The 18,299-nt window shown below is 47.2% G+C and overlaps 1 protein-coding gene across 1 annotated transcript in view; it reads left to right on the top strand.

Annotated features, from left to right (window-relative positions):
- Positions 1 to 17,803, top strand: part of LOC8035018 (pikachurin) — a 66,939-nt gene extending 49,136 nt beyond the window's left edge. Inside the window, exons 9-15 of the mRNA XM_040213204.3 lie at positions 1,571 to 1,696; positions 5,061 to 5,298; positions 10,291 to 10,519; positions 12,612 to 12,792; positions 13,374 to 13,452; positions 14,595 to 14,929; positions 17,311 to 17,803. Of these exons, the coding sequence (XP_040069138.2) occupies positions 1,571 to 1,696; positions 5,061 to 5,298; positions 10,291 to 10,519; positions 12,612 to 12,792; positions 13,374 to 13,452; positions 14,595 to 14,929; positions 17,311 to 17,459 (1,337 nt within the window). The 3' untranslated portion in view covers positions 17,460 to 17,803. The remainder of the gene's footprint in view (positions 1 to 1,570; positions 1,697 to 5,060; positions 5,299 to 10,290; positions 10,520 to 12,611; positions 12,793 to 13,373; positions 13,453 to 14,594; positions 14,930 to 17,310) is intronic.
- The last annotated feature ends 496 nt before the right edge of the window (positions 17,804 to 18,299 follow it).

Raw genomic sequence — 18,299 nt, 5'->3', positions numbered from 1 at the left:
GAGTCTCGTATAACCTCTCAAACGTGCCTCAACTTGAGTATAGCTCGCAGTTACTCGAATAAAAATATTTCCATACCGAACCCTAAGTTAGCTGATAAGAAACACGCTCTTCTAGATAGTTGATATTGTTGTTTCCGAACGTTATTTGGCACTCACTCATAGCGGGGCCAAGGGTCTAAATAGGTTGATCATTTGTTATTTTTGTTGTCGTTATATCTGAATATAACTGACTCTAGTCTATCAGCAAGTTCGGAAAGGCTTAACGAGATAATGATCTGGATGTTGTAGCAAATTTAAGCGACGCATTACGTACCACGCTCTGAACGTAGCGCACTGTAATTGCCCCAAAAGAAAGTAGGTCCGTAACAACAAGGGGAACTCCCATCCCCGAGAGGGCTGCTCTATCAGGCGGACCGCATATATTCGAAAAGTTTTTTTTTTTTTTTTTTTTTAATTGTTTATAGTTGTTTTTCTGCCAGAGACACGTAGTCTTCAAACTAAAAGGCCGACGTTCAACCTCGGTTTTCTGCAGGGAAGTTAATCCTCTTAGCACTCCCCCTCTCCTAAGCTTCGAGGGGAGCCACGTTGGGGCAAGATAAAAAGTGGAGAGGACATAGAAAAGGACGTGGCGGGAACGCGTGGAATGCACGTAGCGCACGTCGGCCTTTAAGGCCGTTTCTAGGTAGCCCAAGCATTGCGCAATTTCAGGTTTATCAAAATAAATCCGTCACCAGCTGGGATACATTGTCCCGGGTGATCTAATCTAAGACAGGGGTCGGCAACCAGCGGCCCACAAGGTCATATGATACGGCCCCTGGCACGATGCCAGAAACCCCACTTCCCTTCTAAACACCACCACCACACACCCACATACACATACGTACAAACATACGTAGAAACACCACCACGACACACACACACACACAGAGATTCTAAAGGTGCAAGAACTATGGTTGGTTCTTTGCACCAGGCGGTTAGTTTTCTGTGCACGTTTACTGTATGTATCACCATCCGCAATGTTGTGCGCCGAGGTGGTGTATTGAGATGCAGTAAATAAGGTCACTGTATCCAGCATAAACTAGTCGAAGTCACGGTTTTGTACCGTTGACAATTTCAACAGTTTCTGTCACACACACAGAGACTTAATATGGAGATTCTACGCCAAGCGACTGGTCAGAATTTTAGTATAAATCCTGTAGTCCATCATTAGAAAGAGCAATTGAATTCATGGTTTTTAGTTTCTCATTTTCTTTGGATGTTGCAATGAGAACTGTGGGCTCTTGAAAGTGATGGAGGAGAACCTGGACCGCAAGAGCTTCGCAAGATACAGCGTCAGTACAGGTCATAGCTGTTCACTGTGTTCAGAACTTAATACCCTCCCCCAGTTTTTCGTCAGGCCCGCTCCGCCTCCGTTTCGCGGCATTTGGCCCGCTGCAGCGGAAACGTCCGACCCCTGATCTAAGAAAACGTTTTTTGCGAAAGTGTCAAAAACTTTTTGGATGCTAGTTTGGGGATGACTGTATGTTCACGCTGTACGGTGTCACTCAACGCTGCTCTCTGCGACTTGCAGACGACTGCGGCGGGGATGCCTGCAGCCACGTCGTCTGCCAGAACGGGGGCCAGTGCATCGCCACGGGGACAGAGCGCGGCGTCTGCCTCTGCGCCCTGGGATTCGCGGGAAGTTCCTGCGAGACGCGTGAGTTCGTCTCTGCATCAAAGACACGAGCGTTTCGCGAGGGCTTCTGAAACTGTTCTTTTCCAATATTTTAGAAAGCTGTTGCTACCGTCCAGACACCCTAAAAAATGCGAGCAAGTGAATGCCATCGGGCCTCGTGAGTTTCCGAGCCGACGATACCGCGATTATGATTCTGTTCGGGTATACATAAAAGTCATAATTTTGGTAAGGTTGACGAGACTGTGGACACTGAAGCCTCCGACCCACTACTCATACATCATACAATAAGTTCGGCGTCCGCTGCAGCATAGCCTCCTATATTCACTCCGTGCGACGCGACCGGCGCGCCGCCGAGCGGCCATTACCGAAGGTAGCCAGTGAGAGCCCCGGCGAAACGAAACCACGCCGCGTACGTTGGTACGCATTGAAGTCGGAGCGATGCGGTTGCGCTGGGTTGACAGCATAAACTGCTGCGTCGTTAAGTGCTCCAATAGTTATGCGTCGTATCTCGTGGGAACGAAGTTTCACAGTTTTTCACCTCGCCAATGTTTTGTAGCACAGCAACAACAATGGACCCGTGCCGTACGACGCGAGGAATTTGGTCTCCCTATCATATCTGCCACAGTGTCGGCACGGCTGACATATTCTACACTACCGCTTTGCGCTCTGTGTTTGTTTTCGTACCAGCAACGCCTACATATCTCGGCTCGAACTGAAATGCCGTCCCACACTCGCGGGTATGCAGTACGAATTTCGTTGAAGGAATGCCCTCCAAAAAAGTTTCGTCCCCATCGTACGTGTCGATGATATTTCCGGACCAGTATAGGACCCAGTCTGTACTTCATGGAGAAAGATTCGGACGGTGCAAACAGTGACAAACATGAATCTAAGGAAAACTACAATGAGACTTGGAAACATTGGACAATTCATGTTTGAGTATGGAAGTTTATGTGGTGTGCTTTCTTTTTTGATCAGACTCCTTTTGAATGTGGAAACGCTGACACCCCGAGCCTTGTAGACAACAATTTTTTTTTCTCGGCTTTAGAGCCACCTATCGCAAAGTTGTTCGAACTGGGAGTACTGTCCACTGGTCCCTTCCTACCTGTAAAGTGTGCACCTCCCGGCCATGATGAGTGGCATACTCTTGACAGCCTTTGACGGGTAAAACCGGTTCCCGTTTAGTTACGCCGCCCAAAAATATTTCCACCTGGTTAAACTATGCCACCTCTTTTAGGTATAATAAGTGTTTTTTCAAGTTACGGTCGTCAAAGTACCTGTGTGCCGGAAATAAGCACCTCGCACAACCATATTACTACACAACAGCTGACCGCAAAAGCCTTTGACGGCCAAACCGTGTGTTGGCCGGCAACTTGGTTTTCTCAGCTTTGAAGCCATCTTTTGTAAAGTTTTTTCAACTCCAATTGCAGTGCACTAGTCCCTTCCTACCTGTAAAGCCTCCATCTCCCACGACGAGTGGCATTCTCTTGACAGCCCTTTCACGGTGAAAACAGTCTCCCATTCAGTTGCGCCGGCCAAACCAAATTTCCAGCTGGTTTCCCTATGTCACCTATTTTGATATTATAACTGTTGTGTCAAGTTACGGTCATGTCCAAGAACCTCTGTGTCCCAATCTGCACTTCGCACAGCCCGGTTATAACACAACATTTTGGGTCCAATATTGGATATTCCTTACAGTTTATTCCTTTATTCGTGCGAACCATAACTTTTACATCTGCTATCTTAAAAATACTTGGCCCACTTAGTGCACAAACTTAGTGAACATTTCACTCGCCTCCAAATATCATCGTCCCAGCAGCCCTGCGTTTACAGCAACGAGCGAAACTAATTTCCCACTGAGAGCAATTATGGTGGCGGCCGTCTAGCTTTTCGGAAAATTGCTCAAACCCCTTTTTCGACCGCAACTCAAGAAATTACACCTAATAACGACTCAAACTCAATATATAAGAAGTGGAGAACAGCTAATTGCCTTTCTGCCCCAGCACTCACGCAACGTCACCCTCAACGTATCGGCTCAAAAAGCAAAAGTTCCGTCCGTGCGTGCTTCCGCCGCCACAGCTTCGCACGCGAAAAGGCGCCACAGGCTACTGAGCGCGCCTCACTGTCGAACGCCAGCTTCTCCGCTAGCGGCGCTACGCGCGTTTTTCAAAGCGCCCCCTATAGTTCCCGCACCGAGCGTATACTAAAAACGCCTGGCAAACGCCACGAGTAGCGGCCGCCGAAATGAAAAAGATGGAGCGACAGACAACGGATGAGAGGGGAGCCACGTGACTGGCGCCCCGCTGCGGCGAGACGCCAAAATACACTTATCCCGAACGAACGAGTGTGTTTCGGGTCCTCACCGCTGCAAAAGTTGTGCTCTCACGCCCAGGTTCCCCGAGAAAGGGCTCTTTGATGCTCTGTGCTAGCAGATCCTCGCGCTCCAAATCTGCGACCGGGCACTCTTCCGTCGTCGAAATGGCAGGCTTTGTGAGTATAGAGGAGGCTATGGCTGCAGACATGATGACCGAATTACCTGCGAAGACACCTAAAGCATCATGTTCGAAACACGTTTGTTTCATACATACGTATGTTTTGAACTTGTCTGCATGTATAGTTTTTGTATGACCAGGTGTGACCGTCACAGAAGCAACGCCTCCAACAGTATCCGCTGACTGTATTTTGTGAGATGTTTTAGCAAGGCGTGCGCGGCTTTAGAGTGCCTTATTTGCGCTATATATCTCCGCTCTAAAGAGGAAAATCTTTCAGCGCGCCTATGATTGCACGACCCCGTCGCAGTACGTACAATGTCCATTCATATTGGAAGGGTTGCGAACAAACTCGGAACTTTTTGCGTTTTACAGCGTGACTTTTTGCACTCTGCGCGTGCTCCAAATGCAGTGAGCAAGCACCACCACCCCTCTAATACGAACGACCACTTCGCAAGAGTCTGTGTACCTATAGAAACTATTTTATGTGCACGGAATTAGTGAGGACAACAATTCGCGTGATCTTGGACATTGTAGAGTCTTATTCACGTGTTGCGATTTTACTAGCGATTTTGCAGTTGCGGCGTCGCTAGTGCGGAAAACAAAATGCGTGATAGAATCCGAGGTGTTCAACGTCGCAGTCGCAAAATCGCGAGTGAAATCGCACCATGCGAGTCAGACTAAACAGAGCAGCAGCATCATTTGATGGGCTCGTTCCGAAATCGACGCAAAAGAATGTCGCGCGCGTTCGGCAAAAAAATCTCAACGTGTTCATTCCACCACGTATCCTCAACCTTTTCGCGAAACAAGGGCAAATTGATAACGCTCTAGCTGTGGCTGTTTATTGTTGAACAAAGAAAAAAGTATCGACTGCGGCCGTTTCCATCTTCTTGGCGCAGCGGTGGACATCGTGGTGCCCTCGTTCAACGGGTCGTCCTACCTGCGGTTCTCCGGCCTGGGCAACGCACACCTGTCCTTCCTAGACGTGCAGGTGGCCTTCAAGCCGCTCTCCCCGCACGGCGTCTTCTTCTACAACGGCTGCAAGATGGACGGCACGGGGGACTTCGTCGCCCTCCAGATGGCTAACGGATACGTCGAGTTCCGCTTTGACCTCTCCTCCGGCACCGCGGTGCTCAGGCAAGCGCACACCCTCCTGCCAAAACTTTCCTCGTCAGAACGGTCGCGGAGCGCAAGTTCGTCTGCTTCTTTCTCGGGGTTGTTGTGACGTCAGAAAGACGCCGATCTCTTATTGGCTCATGATTGAAGGATAGTGGGTACGCCTCTAAGCAAGCTGCCTTGAGGTCTACCCACTATCCTTCAATCAGGGCCAATCAGAGCTCGGAGTTCTGACGTCACAACAACCCTCGCGAAAGAAGCAGACGAACTTGCGCTCCGCGTGCGAGTAGAAACTGAGGGAGAGAAGGAGATGAGACTTTTTTTTATATATATCTATGTAAAATATATATGTAAAATATATATGGTGAAAGCCATGTTTCTTTGCAGAGGTGCAATCAGCTCTATATATGAACGCCGTAACTCATTTTCTTACGGGGATACGAAATTTCGAAGCTCAAGGCGTTGGGATAGCCAAGGTTTCGCTGTGGGATTTTGCGCGGCTGTCAATTTCACACCAAAAAATGCGCGTAGTAATAAATTTTCTCACTTGTTTTGTAGAAGGTTTATAGCAATCATGCAGAATATTAAAATATAGAATAAAGAACTTCTATATAAACAAAGCTACGAAACACGTCAAGTAGACACGTTTTAAGGACACATTCGCAAACTATTTATCAGCAAAGTACTTTGTATAAAATGTGAAACAATGTATTTAAATGAGAATCTTTTTAAGCTCATTTTACGAATATATAAAATATATATATGCTTGCCATTATTTTAATTGTGGAAATGCACAAACGCATTAGTTTTTTATTATTTGGTAAAATTGCACGGTAATATTTAATGAAAAACTCCCTATATTTTTTTGTTTTACTTTCATTCATCCTTCGCAATGTTTTGACCCAACTCGTGATTGCAAGACATCGAGCAACCTATGACCTCCCTAAGAGAAAAATGATAACAAACCTTCACTCAAATTGAGCTAGCTTGTCTTCCATATAGGGGCTCTGCCGCACGACGCAGGCTTCAAAGAGACATTATCTAGAACCAAGAAAAGGCTGTAGATCGATGCTATAGTCTATCTTAAGGTCTAGAAAGTCGTGCTGCCTCTTGCTTATCTTTGTATTTGTGTTGCAATGCATTGTCGTCTCAACCTCCCTCCCCCACCCCTCCGCCCCATCCATCTTTCCATCTGGGGCCTTTCGCCTATGAAGGACTCTCGGGTGACGCCTCAGCTGCCGAGAGTTAAAAGCTGTAGGCACGGTCCATTATCGTGAAACGGAATACCCGCACACGAGGAACGTCTGTCATGGCGAAAACAAGGCCAGGGAAGTTGTGTCTGGAAGTCGGTATCTTGGTGTTCAACGTTGTGCGACGGCAAACAAACCAGCTTACCATCTCTAAGTGTGTACCGTACAATGGAATGCAGATAGAAGTTGACAACTACAGGACTTTCGTTGTTGGGTGTCTTTAGGTCAGTTCCTAAAACGATAGTCCGAGTCATATTTTGTAGATTTCCGTGAAATGCACACTATATAAAAGGCGTGTCTTTGAGAGAATCACTCAGCTGTAGCACTCAGAGTGATTCACGAAACGCGGGCCAAATCGTTCCTGCGAAAAGTACGCATCGAACAGGCAAATAGTTTATGAATATTGGTCCGCTGGCAAAAATGCAAATTCAGGAGAGAACAGGGTTTGATATAGTTAGGGTAACATTAAATTTTAGCAATTAATTTCGAAATCATTACCATGCTGGGCATCATAGAAAACTGTTAAATTCACTATTACTTTAAATGTGTAAGTCATCCGCAGCATTTTAGACGCTCCAAAAAAGACGCTTCACTTAAACGCGTTTTGGAAGGTCTGTGCAGAGTTTGTAGGAGGGACTACACACTAGGGACAAATCGAGTTTCTACACCCTACGATAGGGCAGCACCGCTGCCTATCGTGGGTCATATGTTACTCAATGTTACTTATCGTAGGTCATATGCTACTCAAAGTTTCGACATCACAAATTAGTTCAAGACACTGCAGACGGTCACGGGGAGTTTAAAAGTAATAAAATATACCGTTTTGGATAGTGACGTTTAATTTTGTGACATTTAAAAAGATCAGCTGCGTTTCTGCATTAATAACACAACTACAACAAAGGCTAAGCGTATCGTTTTATATATTGTAAAAAAATATCTACAATTGGTCATTTTGAAATATTTTGCACCATTTTGTATAAAGCAGTTTGTTAATAGATATTTGTGAATATGTCTCTAAAATGTGTTCACTTGACGTTCTTTGTAGCTTTTTGGCCTACGAACTTTTTATTGGTAGTTTTAATAGTTTGTTGTAAATTGTTGTAAATTTCTCATAAAATAATTAGGGAAAATTATTACTGCGTGCGTGGTTAGGTGTAAAATTGATGACTGTGCAAAGTACCATGATAAAAATGAAGAAATTTTCATGTCTCGAGATTAGAAATTTCATCTCTCCGGAAGAAAAGTAGCTACAACTTTCATATATAGCTGAATGCTTCTTCCAAAAAATATGACTTTCAGACATATGTTTTTTACAAAGATATAAAAAGTATGATCCAGGCAATCATTCTACGATCTGACATGAAAACGCCGAGGTGTAAACGTACATATTATATAACTCGGTCCTTGGTTCGGGTGTATATATTTTCATCAACCTACTTTTTCTTTCTTTTTTTTTTTTTTTTTTTTTGCTTCTAGGACATCGGGGTTGTTCAAACTTTCATCACGAAAGGGTATTGCGGGACAAAATTTACCACCGAAGTTAGTGTCTCACATCAGCCCTTTCCACCATATGATTAGTTTTTTTTTTTCTTCTTGTTTTTATGGTTCAAATTACAATAGAAAAAACATTACACTACTAGCTTGAGCAAGCTGACAAAGACCGGGTAGCACAGAATGTTTGGTGAATGAGCTGGGCATACGTAATATGTGGGTGCGTGACATCAAACAACGTCATGACATCACATAACTGTGACGTCACACGATGTCGTGGTTTCGCGTGACGTTACAGTCACGTGACCTCATGACGTCATATGCGTCATGATGTTAAATGTAAACATTTCGGTGGAACTCCACCTGGTTAGGTACGCAATATGAAAGGGTTACATTGTAGAGAACCAATATCTTCTTCGTGCTCGACGTTTCGAAGCCGGTTTTGCTCCTTGTTCAAGGGTGACTGGGCCCAAAGGTTGCGATCATCGTTCTAATCTTTTTTATGTCAGTACTGTTTCCTCTTAGTTTTTTGTTTGGCGCATCGTAGCCCGTGTGTATAGTTGCTTGGCAGCGTTTCGATTGATCGGTTCAGGTTGTTGCTCGTATTTTGTATGTGCCAGAATCGTTGTAAGAGCCGTTTCGTCCAGTTTCTTTCTCTGTCAAGAATGGAAGTGCTGTCGAAGGCGATAACGTGGCCGGTCTTCTCAGTCTGTTCCGCGAGCGCGTTGCATTGGATCCCTCTCTTCTTCACGTCATACTTACGTCTGTGCAGAGGTTCGGGAAAGTTCTTTGTTTCCCTCACACACGAGGCGTCGCATTCAGCACAAGGAATTCGGTGAACCGTCCTTGAGCTTTTTGTTTTTGTGCGGCAACCCTTTGGAGAGGAAGGTAATGACCTATAATTGAGACGGGCTCGTGTTATGGTCTCAGAGCGCGAGCGAGCACCTCACTCTTGCCGTAGAGGTACGGGACGCACATGTATTTGTTTATGTTTTTGTTTACTGCTTTTAGAAAGCGTCGTGGCATTCCATACAATTTTTCGACAAAAAGGTTACACAAAAAGAGCAGAGCACGGGCAGCACATGTTCCTAGGAAGATGTGCTGTCCGTGCTACGTTCTTTATGTATAACTCGGTAAAAAAAATAGTATTTTTTTTTTTCTTGGCTGCAAGAGGGTAACGTTTCCTGTATATCTTGTTGGCGAATCTTGTTGGGTAGTTGTTTTTTCTGAGGCTTCGTTTTATAAGATCGACTTCCATTTTAAGGGACTTTTTTATTGAGCAGACCGTGAGGGCGCGTCAAAAGAATGCCGACACCACAGAGAATTTTTGAGTTGTGGGGTGGTCTGACGAGAAGTTTAGATAGCGACCGGTGTGCATGGCATTCCTGTGTACCTCGAAGGTTAAAAGGAAGTCAATCTTATAAAACAAGACCTCTAAAAAAGTAACTACATAACAAGATACATCAACAAGATATGCAGGAAACTACGTTACCTTCCTGCAGCCAGGAACGAAAACACATCCAGCCACATGTGCGCCCCGTACCTTTATGGCACGAGTGAGGTCCTCGCCCGCGCTCTGAGACCGTAGGGCATCGCAGTTACTCACAAACCCGTCTCAACCATAGGTCATTACCTTCCTGCTCCAAAGGACCGCCGCCCAAACGAAAAATTTCAAGGACTGGTTTAGCGAATTCCTTGTGCTGAATGCGACTCCTCGTATGTCGGAGAAACAAAGAACTTTCCTGAACGGCTGCGCAGACATAAGTATGACGTAAAGAACAGAAACATCCAATGCAACGCGCTGGCGGGACATGCTGAGAAGACCAGGCAGCAGTTCCATCTTCGACAAAGCAAAAACTGGAGGAAACGGCTCTTACTACAATGCTGGCACATATAAAATACGAGCAACAACCTGAACCTATCCACCGGAACGCTGCCAAGCAGCTATACACACGGGCTACGATGCGTTACACACAAAAAGAAGAAGAAAACAATACTGGCGTGAAGAAGATATCAACGACAGATTGCAACTTTTGGGCCCACTTACAGTCATTCGTGAACAAGGAGCCAGCCGGCTTCGAAACGTCGGGCACGGAGAAGAAATTGGTTAGAGTCTACGAAATTTCATACGTCATGATGTTACGTGACACTTGACGATTTTTTTTTTCATAAACTTCGGCAGATAAACCTTATTCTGTGCTAAAACTGAAATCACTCATTGTCGATCTGACCGCTGCGCTGAGGGACAACTTCTTTCCCTGTCCCGGCCCAGGAGCGCGTCCCCCGTGGCCCTGGGCGAGTGGCACACGGCGCGGGCGTCGCGGACGGGCCGGCTGGGCAGCCTGTCGGTGGACGAGCAGCCCCGCGTGGAAGCCCACTCACCGGGGGCCTTCACCCAGCTTTCGCTGCCCCTTAACCTGTACCTCGGAGGGGTGCCGGACCCCGGGGAGACTGCCGCGGGTGCCGCCGTGCTGCAGTCCTTCGTCGGTTGCGTGCAGAGGGTGAGTTGATCGGCGATCTCTCGCGTCGAGTCGGGCCAGCGAGAGTCCGTTCACCCAGTCACTTCGGGCCATACCGCCTAGAAGACAAGCCCTGCGCCTGACGTCGTTAACAGATCCCCCGACCCGTTCAAAGCGACGACGACGCTGAAGCTCGGACGAGAGAGACTTTAAAGCGACAGACGCGTCTGTCTTGGTGACGTCGCGTGCTAGCGTCGCGCTCGTTAGGAGGCGCTTCGAGGTTCTCCTATTATTGCTTAGGGCATGGTTGTGGGTTTTGGTCTCAAGCCTGCGGTTGCTGGCCAGTACTAATACCTACTTGGTAGAGTTTAGCCGATGGCTTTTTACTAGCTAGAACTAGAGTAGCTAAACGACGGAGCCATGAGTATCGCATTTGTTTTCCTTTTTCCACCGACTCCTCATTGGCGGAGAAAGGGTCACGTACACAGAACAATACTTTAACAAATTGTTTGCTGAACGCACGTGCGCGCGAATTCAAACGAGAGGGTTACTGCGAGCGCACCACGGCGCAAACGTTGGCCAAAGTCGCACGCCGCACGCCGCGCGCCGTCTCCTGCAAGACCAACGGTTACTTCCCCGTAGCACTACAAGAATAAAAAAAAACAAAAAAAAACGTTGCTATACTTTTTTTTTGCACTGGAGCATATACAGTTACTCCAGTGAAAACAAGCTCAATTCTCAACAACGCAAAATGGCACGTTATCTTTTCTTGAGAAACTGGCATGGTTCGTGCATCAGAACAGAGGAGGGTACATAGCGTTTCCCGATAGCCAGAGGCACCAGATTCTTAGTGACTGTAAAATGTCGGCGTCTATTGAAGACTGGCGAGTTCTTCCAGTATAAGCGGTTCTACTTGTTGTAAAAAAAATCCCGACATTTGTATCTCCAATATACAAGGACGTTGCTGTTGTTGTTTACGAGAGCTTTTGGCTTTGACCTAAAAAGTCGATTTGGCAAAGTCTTCGTGAATTAAGGACAAGCTGGCTTTTTCTTCTCTCTTCGTTTGCCATGATCGAAATTTAGGTCGCTTGCATCCATTTCTCTCTATACTCCTTGTGGCGGTTCCACGCTGGTGCACTCTCTATGCCCCGGTGCGGCATTCACGTTTCCTATTATAATTATTTAGAGTTAACGTTTTGGCTTCCATTTTCTATTCCTACCAAAATAAAGAATTCTGTCACCACGTTGGCGTACGAATTAAAATCAATGAATTCATTACTTAGTTATGTGTTTAATTAATTGTGTAATTAAATATTTAATCTTAATTATAATTAATTGAATAATATTTTATTGAGTTCCACTCCATTGCTTGCTTTTCCGCACCAGTGAGGCAGCGGATGAGGGACGGGATGAGATTGAAGATATCTAAAAGGCGTTCCGAATCTTCGCCTCCCTGGTACATAGAAGGAGAGAGTCCAGGTTCGCTTTGCAAAGCGGATTCTAATAAAAACATTAAAAAATCAGCGAGATACGTGCGGTGTACACTTTCCAAAGCACTCCACCAAAAAGGTTCCGCGGCGTCCTTTTCACTTGACGTACACCATTCCGACGTTACGCACCAACCCAAACCTCTGACGTCACTCCCCTGCAGTGGCGTTGCCGTCGGCAGTGCGCATGCGCGGACGTTTCGTCTCCTGCGGTTTCTGCGCACGCGCAGTGCCCGGTGTGGGCAAAAGCGGGCTTGTTTCTAAAGAACTTTCAGCCTTTTTACTCTCGTGAAGAAGGAAGACCAGCGGAGCTTTACTCGATACACTGTGTGCTTCTTCTTCGTCGTCGTCTGTTTTGCGCACTGTTTCCTACGATGAATTCCCACCAACGCGCCCAACTATTCATTACTTTATTATAGCTGGAAAGGTTGCGCCATCTACGAGCGACGGCGGAAACCATACTGGTTGTATGCTTGCCGCCGTCGCTTATAGATGGCGGTAGCTGTCCAGGTAGGTTTGTGTCGACATACAGGACACGATCCTGGGGGAACCTACCCCTTAACAACTCCGCTGTAAAAAAAGAAAAAAAAAGAAAAAGAAAAAGCGCTTTGGTGTATATAGTGATGGTTTGTCGCCGGCGTGCCCAGCTGACGATCAACAACCGTCCTCTGCGGCTGATGCAAGAGGCGCTGTCCGGCGTGAACGTGGCCAACTGCGTGCACCCTTGCGTGACGGGCCCCTGCTACAACGGGGGCGCCTGCCAGCCCCGCATGGACCTCTACTCGTGCCACTGCAAGCTCGGCTACGCGGGATCAAACTGCCAGACCGGTACGACCCGCCATCGAAAAACCTCGATTCCTTAAACGGGAATCACATTTCCTATAAAAAGGTCCGAAGGGCCTCGATATACAATAGAGTATATCACAAAATAAACTTTAAAAAAAATAATGTCGCGAAATATTTACGTCCCGAGTCCAAATCGAAACCCAATTATACGCTTGTGTTTAGACAGCGTCGGCCTGCCTTTGAGGTATGGCGACGCTGGTTTACGCAGTTGATGATAAATGTATTGCCAGTGCGGAATGACTGCTAGCCTGAGGCCTTTAACGAGCGCTACGCATTGCGCCCGCACGTCGCGAGACGTATTTTGATTTAGAAGCTATCTCGATACCTGCATCTATTTCGGAGCTTGTTATCGAAATCGCTCAAATTGGTCTTGCAACTGAAAAAAACAAAAATATGTATTACTTTATTTGTTTGTTTTTGTATTAGAAAACAGTTAATTTTGTGACATACTTCTTCAGCAGTTCAGTGTCCATCTAAGTTTGCCATCGGGAAGGCTCCTTAGCCGTCGTAGGAAAACGCTCTTCGTTTGTGTCACTCCCCGAACATGTTGTACAAATTTGCAGAAGTCAAGGAGGCCATAGCGGAGCCGATGATGGGGGGAGCGAGCTACCTGCACTACACGTCGGACGACATCATGAAAAGGCAAGTTGAAGTCGCTCGGCGATCGCCTATACGGTAGCATCTACGCGAAGTACAGCACAAAAATGCGAGGGTTTCGTGACTGGGCCATGAACGGTGTGTGTGGGCTGACAACACGGGCATCAAAGAGGTCTGTTGTCACCTGCAAACCATGCAGGGCCACGTGCGTGTCTCAATCAATCCTTTTGAGACGTGTCACGCGGAGACCAGTTCTTCTCACTCGGGTTAACTGCGGTTCAAACATAAGCGTCTACATAAAAGTAATCCGTCGTCGGCAGACAACTGCCGTTTATCATCATAAAATGTTCTTGTTGTCTTGACATTGATAATCGAAGCGCCAGCTCTCGTGGCCAGCAGACAATTGATAAAAGTGCCATATCGGGCATTCTTGTGATACCGTGGTATCATTATGCCGCGATATCACACAAATGTGCGAATATTTTACGGCAGATATTTGTTGACAGCTTAGGTCTATAGTTGTACGTATACGGTTTCAACTATTGTTTGCCGATGGCAATAAGCACCCGCTAACTATGACCTCACTCAATCACGGGGGACCTGGAGCGACAAGTGGTCTTTGGGGACCCGAGGGAACCTAAGCCCCGAGGTTCCGACTTTCTAGGGTGGGATTCGTATGGCTAGCGTTTATAGCATTCGTCCTCGGTAATATTCCTAAAGTTCGGAGCCCTGACTGAGTTAGGTCTCCTAGGGTCCGTATTCCTGAAATTCGGATTTCTGGGGTTCCCTCATTCCTCAAGTGCTGACTTCTAACCACCGAATTCAGAAACCTCACTCAAACTACACTCAGACTGAAGGGGCCCTCGCGCCTTCCTCGAGGAAGTGGAGGGGCCCTTCAGTTTGAGTGTAGTTTGAGTGAGGTTTCTGAATTCGGCGGTAAGGCTCATATTCCTAAAGTTCGAATTTCTAGGGTCCAGATTCCTAAAGTCTGGATTTTTATGGTTCAGAAGCGCGGACTTCTAGAGGTCGTAATTCTAAACTTGGAATTTTTTGGACTCGGATTCCTAAAGTGCGGACTTCTACGGTTAGGGTTCTTAAAGCTAAAATTTCTAGAGTTGGGGCTTGCCGACTGGACTCCAGGATCCCCGGCCAACTCCGCTGAGTCGAGCCGGCCAACGCTTGTACAGGATCCGCGGCGACAGGCTCGAGGTGCAACTGGCCTTCCGATCCTTCTCGAGCCACGGGCTCCTGCTGTGGGCCGGAGACGCCGAGCAGCGGCCGGCCTCGGACTTTGTCTCCCTGGGCCTGGAGAAGGGACAACTCACGCTCCGCTACAACCTGGGCTCGGGCGAGGCGGCGCTCACCTGCAACGCTAGCCGCGTGGACGACGGGCGCTGGCACTGGGCACACCTGTCCCGAAGCCAGCAGGCCGCCACCCTTGCACTGGACAAGTCCGCTCCGGTCGCGGTGTCGGCACCGGGCCGTCTGAGGCAACTCAACGTGCACAGCGGACTCTACGTCGGTGAGTTCCTTCAACAATGTACCGGACGTCTCTAAAAAAAAAGAAAAAAAAGAAATGTCATGTTTCTTTTTTTTTACATATAGGAATCTTGTGAAGTAAATAGTGAATCCCCAGCACAGAGTGCCCCTATAGAAGCCCTGAAAATACAAGGTATCCCCGAAAAGAATTACAGTATTTGTTTTTCCTGTTTTTTTTTTTTTTTTTGCTGTTGTTATTTTTTCCAGAACTTACCGTTTTGTTTTTAAGCAATTTTCGGAAATTTTTAAAGAAAAATGGTGGCCGACAAATGCCCACGAGTACATAGGAATAAATAGCGACGGGGAACGGGCCACATTTTTTCAATTGAGAGTTTCAGAAGATCACATTACTTTTAAACAAGCTTAGTCGATTAGTATTGAAACTTTGGTATCTAGTCCGAACCACTAGGACTACCCTTGTCCGTAGACTGGGCGTTCGGTGGTACGTGAATCATTTTTCTAATAAAAAAGACAGCATTTTGTTTATAAGAAACAAAAAGGTGTGTGTGTTTGTGTGTGTGTGTGTGTGTGTGTGTGTGCGCGTGTGTGTGCGTGTGCGTGCGTGCGTGCGTGCGTGTGTGTGTGTGTGTGCGTGCGTGTGTGCGTGTGTGCGTGTGTGTGTGTGTGTGTGTGTTGGGGGGAAGGGGGGGGGGGCAGGTTGTACGTAGGACACAATACATCAGCGTTGAGTATTGCTGAAGCGTTGGAATCCGTGAGGAGCGGTCTGCAGGTTGAGATTGGGCCAACTCTTTGAAGACCAAATCGTCGAAACTTTACACGTCGAAGGCCCACTCGTCGAATAAGCCAACTTGTGGAAAAGGTCAATCGGTCGAAGGGCAATTTATCAAAGGGCCGAAAGAAGGTAATTCAAACATGGATTGTGGTTCAAAACCATCAACCTTTTAAGATACATCTTGGCTCATTTGAACAATCAGAGAGCAAGAAACGCCAAAGACGCACTCTTCGTGCAACTCAGATCCTGCGTTTATTACAGCGAAGCTCTTCATGACACACAGGTCGGATTTCTGGAATGTTTTCGTGTCGTCATCCTCACAGAGAAAAAAAAGCCCTTCAGCGATTGAAGCGAAAAGGGCATACATCACGCATACAACATACAGCACAGCATTCGTTTCAATAAATAACAAGCACAAAGCAAGCATCCGAACAAGATAGTCGATGATCAGGCACTCCTGATAACAATGTGGAGCACGTAGTGCTCACCGCATACGTTTCGCGGTAAAGATTACTGTTGCGCAAGCTGCGGCGGCGACGGCAGCTTGCGACTTGGGGAGTGGCGTCACTAGCCTTCGATATTATAAGACTCTTGCGCTATTTACAAACTTGAACTGCCGCTTGCGTCCCAAGCGACTTCCGGTCTATCCGCCTTGCACGCCTGTCAAGCTTGCTTATGTAACCAGCGCTAGAAAGCATAAATGCTACACGGACGACGAAGTTGGACACTTAGCGAGGGCCTTTGGCTGTACAGTCTAATGTCTTGGAGGAGGCAAGTTGGTTTACAAGAATATCCGAAAAAACTTTTAATAAATCTTGCGCTTATAAAGTCGAAGTTTTCGGGATAGTCAAAGACTGGAGTGCCGCCTGGTGGCGTTTGGAATGAAAAGGGTCTATATAAAGCGTTTTCGTACAGTGCCTCTACTTTTCTTTCGTCAATCATTTGGTATAGTGCAGAGGGCAATCGTTGCAGACGATACCACAGTTTCGCTGGCCAGCCGCCTTCACAGCGTGGATTGGCGCCCCAAATTGCTTGTTGAAAACCGACACGTTACGAATAAAGCTATTCTATAGTTTTACATTTCTATTATCACTGAGTTGCTTACACAAGTTGGCGGTAACTCGTATCATCGAAGTGTTCATAATCTGCTGTACACGTGAAACTAATAATGTGTTATATGACTCACTAAATATGTCCAATTTGTCTGCGTCCCCGCAGTCTGCACCTTTTTGAAAAAAGAAATGTTTGACATGTGCACCTGCTGGAGTAACGTCTTATTTTTATTGAGACAGTCCCCACGTCGCCCCGAGAAAGCGTTATTGGAGGGGAACAATGAAAAACCTTTTGATTTGTCACAGACCTATATGAAGCAAGAAATTGAGCAAAGCGCACCGTGGTTATGCAAATTACAACCTACGGGAATCGCTTATAATCATTTACATTCGTGCTCGGATACAGAAGCTAAATGTAATGATCAAAAAGTGGCAACCAGATTGTCCCTTCGACGAACTGCCCTTCGATGAGTTGGCCTATTCGACTAGTTGGCGTTCGACGAATTTTCAATCGACGGGTTGGCTTTCAACAAGTTGGCCTAGACCACTGCGGGTTAAGCTGTTCTCTTCCCCACGCAGGCGGAGTTGGTGACGTCAGCCACGTGACTCGTGGTCGCTACAAGTCGGGCCTGGTGGGCTGCGTGGCCAATCTGACTCTGGCCACGGATCTGCACGTCCGCCTCGTGTCCCACGCCGCCACGGGCATCAACGTGCAACCCTGCCTGTGAAAGCGTCTCGCTTCTCCGACGCTAAAACCCACGCAAGTGCCAGGCCAGTCGCAGCACCGCGACCTCGACGTCGTGTTCTGTAGATACGGCAGAGACTGTGTCCGTTCGGTGAAGACGTGCGCCGAGAGGCTTCTTGAAGACAGTTCCCGTAGTCAAACAGTCAAACGTGGACTGCGCACGCGAGCACCCCGATGACCGTGCCGTGGACATCGGGTAGACGTCTTCAGAGAGCCGTCTGTTGGCTGCCTCGCGGTCGTGTGATCGGCATCTTGGTGAACAGCAGAGGGACATCACTCTCGCTAGGCGTCTCGGTCAGGAAAAGACGTTGAAAAGAAGATGTTTGCCGGAGGTTGATTGAGGTTCTCTCGACCATGGAGGATGGCGATGGTACTTCCGCATGGGTCGGCTCAGCCATAAAACGTTACTCGAGGACAATTCACTGCAGAACTCTCACGTTGTGCTTTAGATTAGGTCCCAGCCCTCTGGTGCAACGGGATTATTGTACTGAGAAGACCAGCAAAAAATGTATATCCAAATGCTTAGCTGGTCCACGATACTAGCTAAGTGCGGCTGACGAGTTGTGGTTTTGCGATATAGTTACTACCTACTACTTCTACTCTCAGGCTTCGAGACGACTTCGCGGACGTTGTAAGAGGCGTGTAGCGGCTACCACGAGTCTGCGGCCCAGAGTAGCGCAGGCTCCTCCGGGACTGGTATACGCCTGGAGCATGTCTCCGACTGGTATGTTTTCCGCGTCCTAAAAAGCGGTCTACCGAATTCCGCCTGATGACGTCACGGCAGTCCGGCATCTGTGACGTCATTGATCGCCACTTGGGGACC

The sequence above is a fragment of the Ixodes scapularis genome, unplaced genomic scaffold, assembly GCF_016920785.2.
Source record: "Ixodes scapularis isolate PalLabHiFi unplaced genomic scaffold, ASM1692078v2 PGA_scaffold12__126_contigs__length_90152505, whole genome shotgun sequence".
Taxonomy (NCBI): domain Eukaryota; kingdom Metazoa; phylum Arthropoda; class Arachnida; order Ixodida; family Ixodidae; genus Ixodes; species Ixodes scapularis.
The sequence above is the reverse complement of the archived record's forward strand: the minus strand, read 5'-3'. Positions and strand labels throughout refer to the sequence as shown.